Source organism: Oryctolagus cuniculus, chromosome 15 (assembly GCF_051225735.1).
Source record: "Oryctolagus cuniculus isolate XC-2025 breed Fujian yellow rabbit chromosome 15, ASM5122573v1, whole genome shotgun sequence".
Classification (NCBI taxonomy): domain Eukaryota; kingdom Metazoa; phylum Chordata; class Mammalia; order Lagomorpha; family Leporidae; genus Oryctolagus; species Oryctolagus cuniculus.
The window spans coordinates 453148-473172 of NC_142881.1; the positions used below are offsets into that span (position 1 = coordinate 453148).

General features: G+C 65.8%; 1 protein-coding gene across 6 annotated transcripts in view; it reads left to right on the plus strand.

Annotated features, from left to right (window-relative positions):
• The window catches only part of CFAP46 (cilia and flagella associated protein 46), a 75890-nt gene that overhangs the window by 50019 nt on the left and 5846 nt on the right, over nucleotides 1-20025 (plus strand). For 5 of the 6 annotated variants that reach the window (XM_070058262.2, XM_070058263.2, XM_070058267.2 and 2 more), the window contains 20 exons: nucleotides 967-1114; nucleotides 1772-1918; nucleotides 5366-5560; nucleotides 5651-5757; nucleotides 6575-6748; nucleotides 8413-8548; nucleotides 13417-13605; nucleotides 14123-14311; nucleotides 14898-15032; nucleotides 15104-15283; nucleotides 15493-15663; nucleotides 16178-16275; nucleotides 16610-16686; nucleotides 16800-16924; nucleotides 17254-17375; nucleotides 17635-17714; nucleotides 18449-18610; nucleotides 19481-19554; nucleotides 19828-19888; nucleotides 19958-19993. In XM_070058262.2, the coding sequence (XP_069914363.1) occupies nucleotides 967-1114; nucleotides 1772-1918; nucleotides 5366-5560; nucleotides 5651-5757; nucleotides 6575-6748; nucleotides 8413-8548; nucleotides 13417-13605; nucleotides 14123-14311; nucleotides 14898-15032; nucleotides 15104-15283; nucleotides 15493-15663; nucleotides 16178-16275; nucleotides 16610-16686; nucleotides 16800-16924; nucleotides 17254-17375; nucleotides 17635-17714; nucleotides 18449-18610; nucleotides 19481-19554; nucleotides 19828-19888; nucleotides 19958-19993 (2606 nt within the window). The remainder of the gene's footprint in view (nucleotides 1-966; nucleotides 1115-1771; nucleotides 1919-5365; nucleotides 5561-5650; nucleotides 5758-6574; nucleotides 6749-8412; nucleotides 8549-13416; nucleotides 13606-14122; nucleotides 14312-14897; nucleotides 15033-15103; nucleotides 15284-15492; nucleotides 15664-16177; nucleotides 16276-16609; nucleotides 16687-16799; nucleotides 16925-17253; nucleotides 17376-17634; nucleotides 17715-18448; nucleotides 18611-19480; nucleotides 19555-19827; nucleotides 19889-19957; nucleotides 19994-20025) is intronic. The other variant, XM_070058266.2, reaches the window with a different exon arrangement.

Genomic DNA, 20025 nt, shown 5'->3' on the forward strand with positions numbered 1-20025 from the left:
GGGGTTTGGGCCAGGCTGAGGCTGGGGGCTGGAGGCTGGGTGCTGGGCCAGGCTGATGCTGGGGGCTGGGGTTGGGGTTTTGGGCCAGGCTGAGGCTGGAGGCTGGGTGCTGGGCCAGGCTGATGCTGGGGGCTGGGGTTGGGGGTTTGGACCAGGCTGAGGCTGGAGGCTGGGTGCTGGGCACCCGACCCAGGTCTCCCACGTGGTGGTGGCCGCCTCCCAGGGTGCGCAGCAGCAGGGAGCTGGACGGCAGCAGAGCCAGCACTCGGGTGGGATGTGGGCCCCCCAGGAGGTGTCAGCACTGCTCCCGGAGGGCCCCACCCCCGCCACGTTGGAGGCCCCCTGTGAGCCGTCCCCCGCCCCCGTGGCGGCCTGGACGTGATTGGAGTTTGAGCTGTTGTGGGGGCGCTCCCCCGGCAGTCTGTGCTAGCGCAGGTCTGTTCCTGACAGCGTGTGTGCAGTTTGAGGAACCAGCACCGACTTTCCCAGACCACCAGAGCTGTGCCCGAGCTTTCCCGGTGCGGATGGCGTGGGGGTGTCGTGTGAATGAGTCTCAGCGTGGAGCGGGGGCGGCCGTGGCTGCGGCTGCTGCCCCCTCCCTGCTCTGAGCTGCGAGTGCCCCAGCCCCCCGGCTGGGCTGTGAGGGACGGGGTGGGGGGCCAAGATGAGCGGGGCAGCAGTGAGCAAGGGGCAGGGGCTCGACTCGAGGCAGGTGCACGGAGGCCTGGACAGTGGGCCCGGGGGGTCAGCAGGGGTTCAGACTGTCACGGGTCAACGGGAGGGGCTGAGGGCAGGTGTGGCATGCAGTTGCGAGGCCTTGGGAGTGCGGGGGGCGTGCCAGCTGCGGTGGGGCTGGGCTGGGGGCGTGGCCTTTCTGGGGCCAGGATGCAGTCGGCAGCGGCCTCCTGGGCTGTGCGCGCCGTCTGACGCCTTCCCGTGACGCTCGCTCTGTTTCCCTCACGTTAGCTGCCGGAAGGAGATTGCCTTGCGAAAGGAGAAGAACAAGGAACCCGTGCTGGAGGAGGGTGAGCCGACCCTGCCGGAGCAGACGGCCCCGGCCCCGGCCCCGGCCCCGGCCCCGGCCGAGACCCAGGTGCTCGTGGCCCAGGACAAGGTAAGCGCTGACTGCGTGGCGCCCGACTCCCCGGGGCCACTTCCCTTCATGGAGTGACTGGGAGGCACCTGCTGTGTGGACACGTGTGCCTGGCTCTGTGAGAAACCCACCGTGGATCAGGTGGGCCAGGGGCCTGGGCAGCCCCTGAGAGGATCAGAGGCCTGGAGCAGGGCAGGGGCCGGGTGGCATCCCCAGGCGCCGTCCCACGACTCCAGACCACGTGGCTCCCCCACCCGGTGTGCCCAGGAGGGAAGTAACCCTCCCCCTGCCACCACGCCCGTCATGCAGGGGTGCGGGCACCAGAGGGCGGCACCTGTGGGATGTGGCCTCTGAAGACACCTGGGCCCCTCCCCGATCCAGGACGGCTGGGGCTCAGCCAGGGCTCAGTGACCTGTCCAACACTGGCCAGGCAGCTGCCTCTACCGAAGGGGAGGGGGCGGGTCACATGGGTGCCCAGGAGCTGGTGACCGGCCCGGGGCGTGGGAGGACAAGGAGGTGTGTGCCGTGGGGGGCGCCACGTACCCCCGGTGCAGTGAGAAGCCCTTGGCAGCAGTATCCCACGCACAGGCAGCCGCCTCTCTGCTACTCCGGCCTCCAGCAGGGGCGGAGTGGGCCAGAGCTCGGGCCGGGGGCTCTCGGGAGCACCGTGTCTTGCAGATTTTGAAGGTGAGCGCAGAGTCCGGGAGAGGCCTCGACGGGACGTCTTTCCCGCAGCTGTGGGTGCTTAAAGCAGAGGTTCTGCTGGAGATGGGGCTGTACCAGCCGGCGCGGCTGCTGCTGGCCGAGGCGCACCAGGCCTTGCAGGTGAGAGCCCTGGTCTGTGCCTCCGAAGCTCTGTGTCTTCCTGTTCAAAAAAGCACTGCCCACTCTGTCTGGATCCGGTCCCAGGGACACGCTTCCCCAGTGGCTTCTTGAGACTCTGCTCCCCTAACCCCTGGGGGCCTGCTCCCCTAACCCCTGGGAATCTGCTCCCCTAATCCCTGGGGGCCTGCTCCCCTAACCCCTGGGAGTCTGCTCCCCTAACCCCTGGGGGCCTGCTCCCCCTAACCCCTGGGAGTCTGCTCCCCTAACCCCTGGGGGCCTGCTCCCCCTAACCCCTGGGAGTCTGCTCCCCTAACCCCTGGGGGCCTGCTCCCCCTAACCCCTGGGAGTCTGCTCCCCTAACCCCTGGGGGCCTGCTCCCCCTAACCCCTGGGAGTCTGCTCCCCTAACCCCTGGGGGCCTGCTCCCCCTAACCCCTGGGAGTCTGCTCCCCTAACCCCTGGGCATCTGCACCCCTAACCCCTGGGCATCTGCACCCCGAACCCCTGGGAGTCTGCACCCCAAACCCTGGGGGCCTGCTCCAACCACCTCTTTCTCCCTTTGGGTTTTTGGGCCCCGCCCACTTCTTGCGTGTGGGAATGAGCACGGTTGGTTCCAGAAGGCGAATTCTGTACCGGGTGCCCTGGCCCATGGGACTGATGTGGTCTCCTCTCCCTTCTCAAAGGCGAGGCTCTCCAGTCTCCCCGGAAGGCCTGCTCTTGACCGAGGCCTTGGGGTGTGCGAGGTGCAGCTGGGCCTGCTGGGTGCCATGAGGCTGGCTCGTGCCGTCAACCCAGGGGTCGGAGCTGGGTCTGCCGCCCAAGCTTGCACCTCCCCCGGGGGGCCCGGGCTGTCGCCCCCCCAATCCAGGACCAGGAAAGCCCCTCTGTGCTCGCCCCACCCAGGGCTGGAAGCCCTGACCGCGTCGCCGCCTCCCTGCAGGCTCTGTAGACAGCAAAGGCAGAGCCACGGGAGCAGCCTCTCGCTTGTTGGGGGCAAATTCCAGAGAAAGGGACCAGGAATGGAATAAAAGTGCAGTGACACCAGGAAGACTTGTGAGTTCAGCTCCACGTGAGGCAGTGGGCACAGGACAGACGTGTGCAGTCTCAGTGAGCACAGGTGTGCAGTGTCAGCAGGGGCACAGGTGTGCAGTGTCAGGACAGGTGTGCAGTGTCAGGACAGGTGTGCAGTGTCAGTGGGGGACAGGTGTGCAGTGTCAGGACAGGTGTGCAGTGTCAGGACAGGTGTGCAGTGTCAGCGGGGACACAGGTGTGCAGTGTCAGGACAGGTGTGCAGTGTCAGCGGGGGCAGAGGTGTGCACTGTCAGGACAGGTGTGCAGTGTCAGCGGGGGCACAGGTGTGCACCTTGAAGGCGAGGACTGCGGTGCCTCCGCCCTGTTTCCCCTTCAGCTGCCCACAGCACCTCACTGCCTCCTAGAACAGGCTCTCTCCACTCTGGCATTCACACACCTGTGCCCCCTGCCTGACACCTGCACACCCGTGCTCGCTGCCCGACGCTGCACACGCCTGTCCTGACACCTGCACACCCGTGCTCGCTGCCCGACGCTGCACACGCCTGTCCTGACACCTGCACACCCGTGCTCACTGCCCGACGCTGCACACGCCTGTGCTGACACCTGCACACCCGTGCTCGCTGCCCGATGCTGCACACGCCTGTCCTGACACCTGCACACCCGTGCTCACTGCCCGACGCTGCACACGCCTGTGCTGACACCTGCACACCCGTGCTCACTGCCCGACGCTGCACACGCCTGTCCTGACACCTGCACATCCGTGCTCGCTGCCTGAGATGGAGCCTGAACTTCACTAGTCCGTTGGGCAGGCAGTGGCCGGCATCGCCGGCGTCTGCTGAGAGCAGGGGACGTGGAGGGGCCGGGAGCTCCTGGGCCTCAGCTGGTCTGAGGTTGGCGTGGGATGAGGCGGGGGAGCAGGCAGCTGTGAGTGCTGCAGCTGGGAAGTGAGCCAGGCCAGCCCAGGGTGGCCCGAGGCTCTCAGGGGACCTGCCCCGGCCCCCACGCACACCCCATGCCCTTGGGGCCCAAGCCTCAGGCCTTGTTCAGATGCCATTGATTCCCGGCAGGGCCTGAGACAGGCAGGGCCTGAGACAGGGAGGTATGTCGGGCCTTGGGCCCCCCAGCCTAAGGCCACCCCTCTCCCTCTCTGCTCCCCCCTTGGCCTCACTGACCCAGCTGCGACCGCCCATCCCCAGTGCCCCGAAGGCTCTGGGGCTCCCTGATCTAAGGTCCTCCCAGCCCTTCTCCCGGCCCACCTACCCCATGTCCACACCTCTCCCAGGTCTCCACTCACGCTGGGGGACCAGGGGTTCCTCACCTGCAGACGCCGCCTCGGGCGTGGCCTCTCGCAATCCACTCCGCAGGTGGCTGTGCCCCTCGTGGGGTCCAGGCTGGACCCTGGTGCCCTGTCCTCTCCTCTCCCACTGGAGCCTGGCTCACCCTGCCCCTCCCGCCGCTGCAGACCACCCCCAGCTGCTGGCCAGGCTGCCCTGGACCCAAGGCCCTGCACACTGCTCCTGACAGGTGGGGGGCGGGGCTGGCTGCTTCCTGCCGTGATGCCCAGGACTCCACGGCCTGGCTGTGCCTCTCCCCGCGGCCGGCGTCTCCTCCCTTCCCGGCACATGTGCGGGACCCGGTGAGACACATTCCCTGGCTGATAAAGCCTGACACAGCACATGGTGTCCTAAACCCCGCTGCGCCTGCCCCCAACCCTGGAAGGGCAGCCCCCAGCCCCGGAGCTTCAGCCTGGCCACCTCGGCCTCCACAAAGCACCTGCTCACCCCTCTCCCCGCCAGCGCGGGCCCCGTGGCGTCCTGCGCCTCCGCCAGGCGAGCACCTGGGCCTCCCGGCCTCCAGCTCTGTCTGAGCCTTTGTGGGTGCCCAGGAATGTGCAGGGCGTGGACTTGGCCCAAAGCCCCTTGCCCCCACACAGGGGCCCCTGCAGAGATGGGGGACAGGGCAGGGCCCGGCCAGAGCCCCACCGAGGCTCAGGGAGCTGATGTTTGTGCTGCCCGTATGGGCACCACGGGGCTTCCCGGGGCAAACCCTGTCCCCTCACATGCCTGTCCTGGGAGCGAAAGTGAAGTGGGGTCACCCACATCGTGGCAGAGGGGTCTCCAGAACACAGGCGAGGCCTTCAGACTCCGGGCAGCAGGATGGGGAGGGGGCAGGAGGGGCCCGGAGTGGAACATAAGCTGCGGAGGGCGTGGGGCCTGCAGCCCACAGCTGCATCCCAGGGCGGTTGTTGGGGCCCCCAGCACCCACACGGTCCCGCTCTGCGGCAGCTGCCGGCTTCATCCCCAGCGGCTGGAGAGCGCCACTGGCCCTCGGCTCTGCCTCTCCTACCGCGTCGTTTGCGCGTGCCGCTGCCCTGCCCTCCTGCAGACCCGCTCCTATGTCCGAGGGTCTCTTTCAGGAGCTTGGGGACCCTGGTGCAGAAGCCAGATGCCTGCTCCTCCTGGCGCAGCTGGCCAACAAGGAGAAGAATCACGGCCAGGCCAGGAGGCTGATCGAGAGGGCCCAGCGCCTGGGCGGGGACGAGCAGTTCTGGTACCGTTCCACCCTGGCCCTGGCGGACAGCATCCTGGCCTCGGAGGATGGCGGGAGGAAGGTCTGGCTCGGCGGGCGCCGTGTGGGGCGGGGCTGGGCGCCATCCTCGGGCCGCCGAGCACCACAGTGACGTCAGCGCTGGCACCGTCAGGTCTGCCACCTGTTTCAGAAGCTCGCGGACACCATCAACGTTCTCAAGAGAGAAAGGCCCAACCGGAGGCCTCTCCTGGAGTTCATCGCCACAGACCTGGAAGCCAGGTACCTTGTTACCTCTGGGAGCGTGGCGCCTCACCTTGGCCGCTGCTCAGTTTTGATGCCACATTTCCACCCTGCGGAGCTCAGAGCTGCAAGCCGAGGCCATGACTGTGACTTGAGAGAGGGCGGAGAGATGCGGCCACTCATGTCTGTGCATCTCAGAGCCACGTGATGGGCCACCCACATGTCCTGTCTTAGAGCCACATGGTGGGGCACACACCTGTCCTGTGTGCCTCAGAGCCCCGTGATGGGCCACGCACCCATCCTGTGCATCTCGGAGCCACGTGATGGGCCACACGCCCGTGCAGTGTGGCTCAGAGCCATGGGATCAGGCTGCATACCACCCTCGTGAGTCTTGAAGGTCCGGCTTCCTCCCACGGGTCTGTGTGCTTCACTTAAAAGAGCCTAGAACGTGTGAGGTCGCACCAGTGTTCTCCCGTGAGACTCCAGTTGGGGCGCCCCTGTGGTCCACGGATCGGGGTGTGCAGGCTGCATCACATCAGCCTTTTGGGATCCCCAGCTTGTGACCGCGGCCACAGCGATTTGTGTCTCCTTGGCTTCTGTGTGCAATGCTGCGGACAGGGCCCGAGGCCGGCCTACCCACGGCTCCTGTGGCCCCCGACCCCCCCTCCCGTGGGCCTTGTTTCCCGCCTGTGGTTCAGGCAGCGGCTGTGGATCTCCGCGAGCACCTTGCATGCGTGTAGCGCAGGAGGGCTTCCTCAGAGACCCAGTGGCGTTTGCCAGCGTCCCTGCGCGCCCCGGGGAGCGTCGCCGTGCCCAGGGCGTCTGGCCCGGGCCCTGAGCATCGGCTGCCCGGCAGGGCTGTGGGCCTTCAGGTCCAGGACGCCCAGGAGTCGGCAGAGCAGGGGCCCCCGCACGTGTCCCTGCTGCGAGAGCTGGACGGCCGCCTGCTGCGTGCACAGGAGCGGTTCCTCAGCTGCGGCTTCCGGGAGAGCGCGGTCGACGTGCAGCTGGAGCGGGCACGCGTGAAGAGGTGAGGCCCGCAGCCCCGCACGGCGTGGCCGGGCGCCCTGCTTCCTCCGAGGCCGCACACGCCGCGGTTCCCAGCCCCCTCCCGCCTGGCTTGCCCACGGTGGCCCCTGGAGCCCAGGCCCAGGAGATCCTTCAGCCCCCGCTCCTCTGAGCCTCACTGTTGTGCTGCTCAGCCCTGTGGACCCCTGCACGTCCCTCGCCGCCCTGCACACAGAGCCCCCAGCCACAGGCGTCAGCCACACCCATGCACACACAGGTTCACACTGCCGTGAACCCTGCCCCTCCCTGTGGGCGGGGGTGGGGCTGCTCTGACCCCTGGGCCACACTGCCCACCCGTCCTGCACTGTCGAGGCCTCAGCAAGCACCATGCTTTGTGCCAGCCACACCGACCCGGCCTGGGCACCCACACGCCTAGGCACCCATATGCCTGCACCCACACGCCTGGGCACACACACCTGGGCACCCACATGCCTGGGCACACACACCTGGGCACACACATGCCTGCCTGGGCACCCACACGCCTGGGCACATATACACCTGCTCACACACACCTGGGCACCCACCCCCTGGGTGCACACACACGCCTGGGCACCCACACGCCTGGGTGCACACACACCCGGGTGCACACACATCTGCACACACTCAGTGCCTCAGTGGGACAGGCATCTCCCATGAAGGCCTTGGGCAGCCCCACCAGGCCACACCTGGCCTGTCAGTCACCACAGAGGTGCAGGTGGGCACTGCAGAGACCAGGGTGGAGCTGGCACAGTGGGCATGCAGGGCCGCGCGCACAAGGTTGGTGCTGTCCCCATCATGGTGTCACCTTTGCCCTAAGCACACTGAGACCACAGGCGTGAGTAGTGACGGAGCTCTGCATGTGGCCTTGTTGGCCCTGGGGGCGCGGGGCTCCCGCTGGCTCTGCGGCCCTGTCCCCGGGTGTGGGGCTCCAGCTCTGTGGCCCCGTCCCCGGGTGTGGGGCTCCAGCTCTGTGGCCCTGTCCCCGGGTGTGGGGTTCCAGCTCTGTGGCCCCGTCCCCGGGTGTGGGGCTCCAGCTCTGTGGCCCTGTCCCCGGGTGTGGGGCTCTGGCCGGCTCTGTGGCCCTGTCCCTGGGTGCGGGGCTCCAGCTCTGTGGCCCTGTCCCTGGGTGCGGGGCTCCAGCTCTGTGGCCCTGTCCCTGGGTGTGGGGCTCCAGCTCTGTGGCCCTGTCCCCAGGCGTGGGGCTCCAGCTCTGCTGCCCTGTCCCCGGGTGTGGGGCTCCAGCTCTGCTGCCCTGTCCCCGGGTGTGGGGCTCTGGCCGGCTCTGCCGCCCTGTCCCCGGGTGTGGGGCTCCAGCTCTGCGGCCCTGTCCCCGGGTGTGGGGCTCCAGCTCTGCGGCCCTGTCCCCAGGCGTGGGGCTCCAGCTCTGCTGCCCTGTCCCCGGGTGTGGGGCTCCAGCTCTGCTGCCCTGTCCCCGGGTGTGGGGCTCCAGCTCTGTGGCCCTGTCCCCAGGCGTGGGGCTCCAGCTCTGTGGCCCTGTCCCCAGGCGTGGGGCTCCAGCTCTGTGGCCCTGTCCCCAGGCATGGGGCTCTGGCCGGCTCTGTGGCCCTGTCCCCGGGTGTGGGGCTCCAGCTCTGCTGCCCTGTCCCCAGGTGTGGGGCTCCAGCTCTGCCGCCCCGTCCCCTGCAGGCTGTGTGCGCAGCTGGAGCAGGAGGAGCAGCAGGTGACCGTGCAGCACCTGGCCGCATACGAGCTGCTGCAAACAGCAGTGGCCGAGGAGGAAGCCACGTTCCACAGTGCCCAGGGCCTGCTGTCCAATCAGGACGTAAGTGTGGGGCCCACACCCTGTGCACACACACGCCCTCACAGTGCACACACGTGTCCCCCTCACAGTGCACACACATGTGTCCCCTCACAGTGCACACACATGTCCCCCTCACAGTGCACACGTGTGACCCCCTCGCAGTAAATGACTCCCGGACGCCAGCCCAGACGGCACCACTGGACACGGGGCAGGGAGCACCTCCCTGGGCTCTCCCCGTAGGTTCAGGAAGCTGGCTAAGATGTCGAAGCCACAGCAAGGAGACCGGGCCAGACTGTGGGTCCCGACAGAGGGCCCAGCCGTGGCTCCGTGGGGCGGGGACCCGTGAGTTAAGAAGCCACTGGTGTAGGCGGAGTCCCCGACGGGGAGGAGCTGCAATGGGAATTGTGCCGCTCTGAGAACGTGAGCACCAGCCCCTGGAACGGGAATAAACCCCGGCTGGGTCCCCAGCGGCCGGATCGCCGAGGCCACGATGGAGAGGGGCTCGGAGCCTGCTGCCAGCACGCAGTGGAGGAAACCCGGCAGAACCCTGTCCGAATCCCGTACCAGCGGGACTGCATTTGTTTAAAAAATGCGGGTGAAATGATGTTTTCGCAAACACTGAGGAGCTGCCTTCAGTGGGCAGAGCAAACGCGAGCCACCGTCATGGCCCCATGCACGTGGGCCGGGGGCCAGAACACCCAGCCCCCGGGGCAGCCACAGAAACCACAGCACCCGGGTGCTGGGGGCAGGAGAGGCGGTGAGAAAAGGTCAAGGACAAAGGCCACCACAGTAGACAGTGCTCTCGAGCCCCCCACAGGGTCTGCACCCTCAGTCAGAAGGCAGAGCTTGTCAGCTGTGCGCATGGACGCAGGCGGGCTCGGGGAACAGAGGGCACCGAGCAGAAGGGCTGCCTGTGGGACAGCTGGTGACAGCGCAGTGGAGCCTCGGCACCCCGCCGGTCGTGGGTGGAGCGCGCAGACACCAGGCCAGCCGCAGGCTCGGTTCACACCAGGGTCCTGTGTGAAAGCGGCCTAACAGGGACCCAGGACCCCAGGGCTCCGCGATGCTATAGTGGGGCGGATGGGAAAATGTTTGCTCTCAGCCTGAGCAACAGAAGCGCCACACACGGATGAGAGCTGAGAACCTGGGCTTCTGCCAGAGTAAGGGAGGGACGGCCACGCCAGCGTCAGACGAAGGCGTCATGGCCAGAAACTTGGAGAGCTCCCAAGGAAAACAGGCACACCCACTTCCTGGAAGTGGTTAGGGTTAGGGATAGGGTTAGGGTTAGGGTTGGGTTAGGGTTAGGGTTGGGTTAGGGTCAGGGTTAGGGGTTAGGGTTAGGGTTAGGGTTAGGGTTGGGTTAGGGTCAGGGTTAGGGGTTAGGGTTAGGGTTAGGGTTAAGGTTGGGTTAGGGTCAGGGTTAGGGGTTAGGGTTAGGGTTAGGGGTTAGGGTCAGGGTTAGAGTTAGGGTTAGGGGGTTAGGGTCAAGGGTCAGGGTCGGGGTCAGGGTCAGGGTTAGGGTTAGTGTTGGGTTAGGGTTAGAGTCAGGATTAGGGGTTAGGGTTAGGGGGTTAGGGTTAGGGTTAGGGGTTAGGGTCAGGGGTTAGGGTCAGGGTCGGGGTCAGGGTTAGGGTTAGTGTTGGGTTAGGGTTAGGGTTAGAGTCCGGGTTAGGGGTTAGGCTTGGGGGTTAGTGTCAGGGTCTGGGTCAGGGTTAGGGTTAGTGTTTGGTTAGGGTTAGGGTTAGAGTCAGGGTTAGGGGTTAGGGTCAGGGTCAGGGTTAGGTTCAGGGTTAGGGTTAGTGTTGGGTTAGGGTTAGGGTTAGAGTCAGGGTTAGGGGGTAAGGTTAGGGGGTTAGGGTTAGGGTCAGGGTTAGGGTCAGGGTTAGGGTTAGGGGTTTGGGGTTAGAGTCAGGTTCAGGGTTAGGTGGTTAGGGTTGGGTTAGTGTCAGGGTTAGGGTCAGGGTTAGGGGTTATGGTTAGGGTCAGGGTCAGGGTTAGGGTTAAGGTTAGTGGTTTGGGTTTAGGGTCAGGGTCAGGGTTAGGGTTAGGGTTCTTGTTAGGGGTTAGAGGGTTAGGGTTTCGGTTAGGGTTAGAGTCAGGGTCAGGGTTAGGGTCAGGGTCAGGATCAGGGTTAGCGTTGGGTTAGGGTCAGGGTTAGGAGTTAGGGTTAGGGTTAGGGTTAGAGTCAGGGTTAGGGGTTAGGGTTAAGGGGTTAGGGTTAGGGTCAGGGTTAAGGTTAGGGGATTAGGGTTAGGGGTTAGGGCTTGGGGTTTGGGGTTAGGGTCAGGTCAGGGTCACGGTTAGGGTCAGGGTCAGGGTTAGAGTTAGGGTTAGGGGTTTAGGGTTAGGGTCAGGGTCAGTGTCAGGGTTAGGGTTATGGTTGGGTTAGTTTTAGGGTTAGGGTTAGGGGGTTAGGGTTGGGTTAGGGTCAGGGTTAAGGTTAGGGTTAGGGGTTAGGGTTGGGTTAGGGTCAGGTTTTAGGGGTTAGGGTCAGGGTCATGGACAGGGTTAGGGGTTAGGGTTAGGGTCAGTGTTAGGGGTTAGGGTCAGGGTCATGGTCAGGGTTAGGGGTTAAGGCTAGAGTCAGGGTTAGGGTTAGTGTTGGGTTATGGTTAGGGTTAGAGTCATGGTTAGGTTTTAGGTTTAGGGGGTTAGGGTTAGGGTTAGGGGTTTGGGGTTAGGGTCGGGGTCAGGGTTAGGGGTTAGCGTTGGGTTAGTGTCAGGGTTAGGGTCAGGGTTAGGGGTTAGGGTTAGAGTCAGGGTTAGGGTTAAGGTCAGGGTTAGGGTTAAGGTTAGGGGTTTGGGGTTAGAGTTTGGGTCAGGGTTAGGGTTACGGTTAGGGGTTAGGGGTTAGGGGGTTTGGGTTAGGGTCAGGGTCAGGGTTAGTGTTGGGTTAGGGTTAGAGTCAGGGTTAGGGGTTAGGGTTAAGGGGTTAGGGTTAGGGTCAGGGTTCGGGTTAGGGTTAGGGGTTTAGGGTTAGGGGTTAGGGTTTGGGGTTAGGGTTTGGGGTTTGGTGTTAGGGTCAGGTCAGGGTTAGGGTCAGGGTTAGGGATTAGGGTTAGGGGTTTGGGTTAGGGTTAGTATTAGGGTTAGGGTCAGGGTCAGGGTTAGGGTTAGGGGTTTGGGTTAGGGTTAGTATTAGGGTTAGGGCTAGGGTCAGGGTCAGGGTTAGGGTTAGGGGTTAGGGTTGGGTTAGGGTCAGGGTTAGGGGTTAGGGTTACACTTAGGGTCAGTGTTAGGGTCAGGTTTAGGGGTTAGGGTCAGGGTCATGGTCAGGGTTAGGGTTAGGGTCAGGGTTAGGGGTTAGGGTTAGTGTTGGGGTTAGGGGTTAGGGATTTGGGGTTAGGGTCAGGGTCAGGGTCAGGGTTAGGGTTATGGTTGGGTAGGGTTAGGGTTAGAGGGTTAGGGTTGGGTTAGGGTTACAGTTAGGGTCAGGGTCAGGGTCAGGGTTAGGGTTAGGGGTTAGGGTTGGGTTATGGTCAGGGTTAGGGGTTAGGGGTTAGGGTTACAGTTAGGGTCAGGGTTAGGGTTAGGGTTATGGTCAGGTTTAGGGGTTAAGGTCAGGGTCAGGGTTGGGGTTAGGGGTTAGGGTTAGAGTTAAGGGTTAGGGGTTAGGGATTTGGGGTTAGGGTCAGGGTCAGGGTCATTGTTAGGGTTAGGGTTAGTGTTGGGTTAGGGTTAGGTGGTTAGGGTTAGTGCTAGTGTTGGGTTAGGGTTAAGGTTAGTGTCAGGGTTAGGGTTAGGGTTAGTGTTAGGTTAGGGTTAGTGTTAGTGTTGGGTTAGGGTTAAGGTTAGGGTCAGGGTTAGGGTTAGTGTTAGTGTTGGGTTAGGGTTAAGGTTAGGGTCAGGGTTAGGGTTAGGGTTAGTGTTGGGTTTAGTTAAGGTTAGTGTCAGGGTTAGGGTTAGGGTTAGTGTTGGGTTAGGGTTAGGGGGTTAGGGTTAGTGTTAGTGTTGGGTTAGGGTTAAGGTTAGGGTCAGGGTTAGGGTTAGTGTTAGTGTTGGGTTAGGGTTAAGGTTAGGGTCAGGGTTAGGGTTAGTGTTGGGTTAGGGTTAGGGTTATGGGGTTAGGGTTAGGGTTAGGGGTTATGGGTTAGAGTTAGGGTCAGGGTTAGGTGTTAGGGTTAGGGGTTAGGGTTAGGGGTTAGGGTTAGGGTTAGGGTTAGGGGTTAGAGTTGGGGTTAGGGTTAGGGTCAGGGTTAGGTGTTAGGGTTAGGGTTTTAGGAGTTGGGTTAGGGTTAGGGTTAGGGTTAGGGGTTATGGGTTAGAGTTAGGGTCAGGGTTAGGTGTTAGGGTTAGGGGTTAGGGTTAGGGGTTAGGGTTAGGGTTAGGGTTAGGGTTAGGGGTTAGAGTTGGGGTTAGGGTTAGGGTCAGGGTTAGGTGTTAGGGTTAGGGGTTAGGAGTTGGGGTTAGGGTTAGGGTTAGGGGCTGCAGAGGCGGCATAGGAGCAGCAAGCACAGGGCTCTGGCCCCAGGGAGTGTCAATAGGGTTGGGGGACATGGGCCCCCCACTCCACCATAGCAGAGGCCGTCCTGGAGGACGGGGTGTCCGTCTCCGGGGCCCACACTGGGTGCTCGCTGCTGCCGGACCTCAGCCACCCCCAAGAGGGAGCAGTGCCTGAGTGGGGACACACGGGGCCCCCTCCAGAGGGCCTAGGCACGGGTCACAGGGTAACGAGGCTGCGTGGAGCTGGGCAGGCAGAATCCCTACGTGGGATGTGATCCCATTGAGAGAAAACTGCAGAAAGTGTGAAGTCACAGGCCAGACACTAAGTGGTTGCCCAGGAGCAGGGAGGGGTCCTGGGGGTTCGGGAGTGGAAGGGAGGGGCACGGAAGGCACCACGTGTGTGTCAACTGTGTGTGGGCTCACGTGGCCTGCCTCGGTGCGCTCAGCTGCAGAGCGTCAACACGCCCCTGATGAGGAGGCTGGCCCGCCTCAAGCTGTGCCTGGTGGACGTGTCGCTGGACTTGCTGCAGCTCACCTGGGAGAAGGCCCTGGAGCAGCGGCGGGAGCAGGGCTCCCTGCACGAGCTCCTGGCAGGCTACCTGCAGTGCGGCAGGGACTACACCGCCCTCGACCTGGTAACGCCGGGAGGGGGCAGCATGGCTGGGGGGGGGCGGGACCCTGCGGCGACCCTACCCCATCATGCTAAAGAGCCTGATAAATGTGAATTACATTTGGTTAAAAATACAATAAGGAAATACACCATTCCATTTTGCAGCTTGTTGGGTTTTCCTGAAACATGAGTTAGTTGACGTGGATGGGGTGGACAGAGGTGGACATGGGTGGACGGAGGTGACGGGTGGACAGAGGTGGAGAGGGGTGGACTGGGTGGACAGGCACACAGAGGTGGATAGAGGCGGACTGGGTGGACATTGGCGGACTGGGTGGACAGGTGTGGACAGAGACGGACAGGGGTGGACTGGGTAGACAGGGGTGGACACAGGTGGGCAGAGGTAGCCCCAGGATGACCTCCCAAGCTGGGCAGCCCCAGGGGAAGCTGGGTCAGCAAGCCTGCGACCTCTCCCACACAGGCACCTGCCCCGGGCAGTGTTGGCAGGGGGTGGGCACGGGGGCATGATGCGTGTCTCCCGGCAGCAATGGGCCCTGCTGAAGCGGACACTGGCACACACGGCGCTGGCGCACCTGGAGAGCACCCTGCCCCTGTGCGTGGGCTGCGTGGACATTCGCTCCCAGCTCTTCGGCCTGGCCGGGAGGGCCCTGCACCTGCTGGCCGTGCAGGCGGACCCTGTGCACCCCTCCTCCTACTGGGACGACAGCCTCCAGGTGGGTGCTGCTCCCATCTCCACTGTGCCGCACAACCCCCCCCCCCCGCCTCAACAGCGAAGCCGGGGAGACACAGGCGCACGAGGACCCCCCGAGGGGGTGCCCTCTGCTGGAGCAGACCCCGCGGGAGCAGGTGGGCCTCGGGTCCCCGCGCAGTGCAGAGAACCAGCCCCGTGGCCTCGTGGCCAGGCTCCCGGGCTCTGGCGTGGTCTCTCCCTGCTCCGTGGTGGCCTGGCCGCGGATGGCGATGTCCGTGTCCTTCGCCGTCTGCAGTGGGAAAGCAGAGCCCGAGCGGCCTAGGGGGTCGTGGCCCAGCTGGCTGGGGGCGGTTGAGACCGCCCAGCTCCTGGGCCTCCTTGGCCCGCTCCTCCCCTCCTCCCCTCCGCGGCCGCCCTGGGCTGCGGCCGTGTCTGCTCCATCTGTGCCGTCTGGTGGGGACCGAGGTGCTGGTGAAGCCACGAAGCCGGGAGCTCCCTCCTGAGTTCTGAGCCTGCCGAGCCCTCGGCTTCTCCTTCCCCACCAGACAGTGGCGACGGGCAGGCGGGCCTGGCCGTGCTGACCGCGGGGGAACCCGTGTGCTCCCCAGGTAGGCACGAAGCTGAGCAGCCTCAGATCTCTGGAGCCGGAAGCAGTGGGCGAGGCGGTCAGGGCGTCCAGCAAGGAGCTGCCGGCCTTCCGGGCAGGCCCCGAGGAGCCCGGCAGGAGAGGCGAGACGCTGAAGGTACGGCTGCCCCGCCCCACCCCGGGCCCCTGCCCCGGCGCCCGCCTGAGCCAGAGCCTCGCTGCCCGCAGAGGAGGATGGCCCTGGCCCAGCGGCTCCGGGCGCAGGCGTCCGAGCTGCTGCTGCAGTGCCTGCAGGCCGCCCTGGCCAGTGGCCGCCTTGACGTGGCAGCCGCGGCCAGCCTGGAGATGGTGGAGTGCCTCGGCTCCCTGGACCCCGCCGCCACCTGCCAGTTCCTGGCGCTGTCTCAGGTATGACTGACGGTTCCTTAGAGAAGACAGTCAGGGCGCGAGCCCGCCAGCCTAATGCTCCCGTGACTCAGAGCAGACGCGCGCGTCCTCGTCCCCAGGCCCCGCAGTGGGAGGTGCAGAGACCCAGCCGAGGCCAGCGTGGCCCCGAGCCAGGGCCACCAGGGTGACCAGGGCACCCGGCCACCGCCCCTGCCTGGCATCTGTTCCAGAGCTGCCGGGCCTCGGAGACCATGCGGGGCGTCCTGCTCACGGCCACGGCCAACACCGGCGGCTCCCAGCTGGCAGCCCTGCTCCGGCTGCAGCACCAGCTGAGGCAGGAGGACAGAGCCTCCACCAGCCTGTGCGCCAGCGTGGAGCAGAGGCTGGCGGCCGTCGCCAAGGTAAACGGCACTTGTGCGCCAGGCTCTGCCCGGCCTCTGCCCGGCCTCTGCCCGCGGTGTGGCTCTGAGCGTCTGTCGTGCGCCCTGGGGGGCCCTTGGCCGAGGCTGTCAGACCTAACTCTGCGGACGCCCTGGGGGACCTGCAGCTTGCAGAGAAGAGAGTTTACTGGGGTCCCACAGAGGGTGGGGCGCGACCCCCCTCCCATGGCTTCCCAGGTCCTCCCTGCGCGTGGATCTGACCTATGACCCCGACTGCAGCTTGCTGGGCTTGTCCCGTGTCCTGCGTGTGCGTGTGCATGTCTGTGAGGCGAGTGCAGTGCGTGTGCCCGGGAGCCCTGGTGTGTGGAGACCGCAGGGCCCCCCCCCCCACCCAGGGAAGGAACAGGTTGGCTTTGTTTTGTTTACGGTGCAAACTGGGTTTCCCGCTTGCCTCTGCTGCCCCCTTGTGGCGGCCACAGTCACTCCCAGCCAGACACAGCCCCTACTGAAACCCTGGCTCCCGTCCGCCCCACAGGCCTGGCAAAACCTCTGCGTCACCGAGCAGCATTTCGGCCTCCTGAGCGAGATCCCGTCCATGCTCCGCGTGCTGTTTCTGCACTACTCACGGGACAGGTAAAGCCGCAGGCTGCAGCCCCGCCCAGGGCGGCCATCGGGGAGCAGGGGCCGACGCAGGCCAGGCTGGAGTCCAGGACGCCTAGTGGAGAGGGGGCCTCCGGGGACCTGTCCCCAGCAAGGGGGCCTTTGTAGCAGGTCCAGGTCGCCTGGCCACCAGGACCGTGGGCAGAAGGCTGGACGCTGCCTCCGGCTGTGACCCCAGAGCCAGTTTCCCGCTGGGCAGCCCGCACCCTGCATGCGGCCGAGCGCCTTCCAGGTCCAAGTCTGACTCACTGTGCACGGCCCGGCCTCCAGGGGTGGGGTGGGGATCAGCCTGGCCCCCTGCCCACAGGTCCCGACTGTACGGTGCCATCTACGAGCAACCCAGGGTCCTTCCTGCCCCCAGAGGGAAAGCGGTGCCAGCGGGCGGTGAGTGTCCGTGCCCCTGCCCGAGCCCAAGGGGGAGGGGCCGCCCATCCCCACGGTGGGGGGGCGGGGCCCGCATGGAGGAGCCCCGTGCACAGCTCCGCCCGTGTCCCCAGGCCACTGCAAGGTGATGCGGGCGGCCGTGAGTCCCAGCGCCCTCTCAGACCTCCTGGCCAGCGCCCGGCACCTCCGCCAGCAGAGCCAGGTGCTCGGTGAAGACTCCGCCCTGAGAGTCCCCTTGGTGAGGGTCGGCGGGGTCCCAGGCCAGGACCACCCAAGGCTGCTGGGGGCTCACACTGGAGTGGGCAACTCTGCTGCTGCGCAGACCCAGAGCACAGGGTCTCCTCGCCAGGGCTGCTCCACGAGGAAGGAGGTGGAGCTGGGGGTCCCAGGGGTCCCAAACTCAGCCAGGTGACTCTGGCCTCAGGGACTCGCTGTTTCCTGCAGTCTCTGCTCTGAGCGGGGTGGGGTCTCACGGGCAGGGCTCCGCCCCTCTGCTCTGAGCGGGGTGGGGGTGGGGTCTCATGGGGTGGGCGCTTCCTGACTGCGCTGCTGTCCGGGCCGAGGCAGGACCAGGAGCCTGTGCAGGCGGGAGACGGCGGGCGCGGCCCGGGGCTGCTGGACGTCGTCCTGAAGCTCCTGGAAGAGCACCTGCGGCCGCTGCTGCCCCTGCTGAGCTTCCCGGAAGTCAGGTGGCCGTGCGCGGGGGCCTCTGGGGCAGCGGGAGGTGGGGGAGGGGTGGGGCTCCCCTCTGCGAGGCTGGGGAGGCCCTGAGCCAGCTCAGATGCCACCTGTTCCCATCTGACCCTGGAGCCCCGGGGGCGGGCACAGCGGCTCAGGGCCTCCAGCAGGTGGGGTGCGCGTGCCGTGTCTCCCGGGCGCCCAGGGGCGTGGGGTCCTGAGCCAGGTCACTCGTGTCGAGCTCCCGAGCCTGACTGTGCCGCCCCGCAGGTTCCAAATGCCCACGGCTGTGCCGGAGACAGGAAGGCTCAAGGGCAAGGACAAGGACAGGAAGACGTCCAACCTGCAGAGTGAGTGGCGGGCGCGCCACTGACCGCTGGCCAGAGCTGTGGGAGCTTCGTGCAGAGCCCCCGGGGACCCCACACACCCACACCGGGAGCAGATGCTCCCTTCTGACCCTGACAGGTGGGCGTGGCTGTGGCCAGCCAGGCCCCGCGGTCACTCATCAGGAGAGGCCAGCCCCTAACTGTGGCCCAGTGTGGGGCCTCTGTGGCTCCGTGTCGCTGCTCACCTGACCTGGGGCCTGGTGCCCACCAGGGAGGTGCCCCTGCCCACGGGCTTGGCCTCTGTCCCCGGACGGCGCTGGTTTTCAGCGATCTCAGCGGCCAAGTGTCCACTTTCACTTTCCTGTCTCCCACAAACAGCCGCTGGGCAGAGAAGCGAGGGGACAGTCCCCAGAGCGGCCACTGTGAGTGGGTCAGCACAGACCCGGGCCCGGGGTCCCTGTCACGCTCTCCCTGGTGGGCCCGGCTCACAGAGCCTCCGCCCTAACACTGGCTGTGCCAGGCGAGGAGGCCGCCATGGGCGCTGTGCAGTTTTCTGAGCCATGTGAATGCGACGGCAGCGTCTCCCGCTTAAGGACCGGTCAGTGCGGCCCTCTCGTGGCCACCCACTCGACCCTCTCTCGGGCCCGGCCAGGGGGACGCAGAGCTGCGTCCACACTGTGTCCATCCCCCATCCCCGGGGCCCCACACTGCAGGCCGGGGCTCGGCGCCCACCTCCACACCCTCTCCTCGCACCGCAGTCCAGCCAGAAGCCGCGGAGCACCTGGTCCTGCTGGTGGACCGGCCGCTGCTGGAGCTGCCGCTGGAGGGCCTGGGTGTGCTCCGCGAGGCCGCGCTGGCGTCCGTGTCGCGTGATCTCTCGCTGCAGATGCTGTGCAACCGGCTGCGGAGAGACGAGGCAGGTGGGGCTGCCCTCTGCCAGGCAGGGCTCCGCGGGGGCGGGCACGAGGGGAGGGAGCGGCGGGAGGGGGTCGGGACAGGGCGGACTCAGGGTGGGGTGCAGGGTGGGGGCCCACGCTCAGCCTCAGTGGATGGTGAGCAGCCGAGCGCCACCCCCCCCCCAAGTGCTGGGACAGGCGCCGGCTCCAAGTGAGACCCCTGGAGCCACACTCAGCACGGAGCAGGGCTCCCAGGCCTGGGGCAGGCGGGGCCGACGCTGGCCGTCCGGGGAGCCAGGGTGGGGGGCCCCTGCAGCTGGCCATGCTGCTCCCGGGGGGGTCTAAAGACCCCCACTGCCTGGCAGGTTAAAGAAGGGGGTGGGGCTCAGGCCCACAGGAGAGGAACATGGGGGAGGGGCAGCCTCCGCCGTGAGGGGACCCCTGGGAGAACTGGGGCCAGGCCTCTGCTGCACGCCCGCCGGCCCCGGCAGGCGGGGGGAGGGGGAGGGCGACCTCGGGCCCTGGCTGTCTCGCGTCTCCTGAAGAATCCAGAAGCCACCGGAAACAGCTCCGGGTGCCAGGGGGCCAGGTTGTGAAGGCTGGGACAGCGGGCGCACTGGTGAGCGCCCAGCGTGCGTGCGAGTGGCCAGTGAGGGCAGAGGGCCATTCCCCGCCCTGTGTGTTTGAGATTCTTGCCATTTCAGCCTCACAAAAACCAGAACCAATTCCGTTCTCCCTTTGATGTCTTAACTGCGCGGAGCCTCACATGAGGCGAGGTGACCCCAAGGGGCGGCCCTGTGACCCCTGCGACCCTGTGACCCCTGGGAGGTGGCCCCTGAGGTGGCCCGTGGCCCTCCGTGGGTTCACAGTGGCGTCAAACGTCGCGTCTTCCAGCTGAAGCCAACCTGAAACGCGAGGGCAAGGGCAAAGACTTGAGGAAGAAGACGCCGTCCCGCAGGGCTGCAAAGGTGGGCGTGGCGGGCTGATGGGCGTGGCAGGGCGTGATGGGCATGGCGTGGCGGGCGGGGCGGGGCAGGGCAGGGTGTGGTGGGTGGGGACAGGGCTGGGCGGGGCGTGGCGGGCGTGGCATGGCAGGGTGGGCTGTGGTGGGGTCAGGGCAGGGTGGGGTGGGGCGTGGTGGGGCGGGAGCAGGGCGTGGCATGGCATGGCAGGGTGGGGCGGGGCGGGGCGGGGCGGGGCCCAGCCGGGCACCTGACGCTCAGGGCCCTGTCCGGCTGTAGGGCAGCGCGTACCGGGTCATCCCCCCAGAATGCATTGCAGTCGACTCGGACACCTTCAAGTGTATCCTTTGAGGGGCCCTGGCTCGCGGCCCCCGGGCTGGGCGCCGGGTTTTCCTTGACCAGGTTCTAGATGTGGTGGACCCCTACGAGGAGGCGCAGGGCACAGGTGAGTGCCCACAGGCCTTAGGGCCGCTGCGG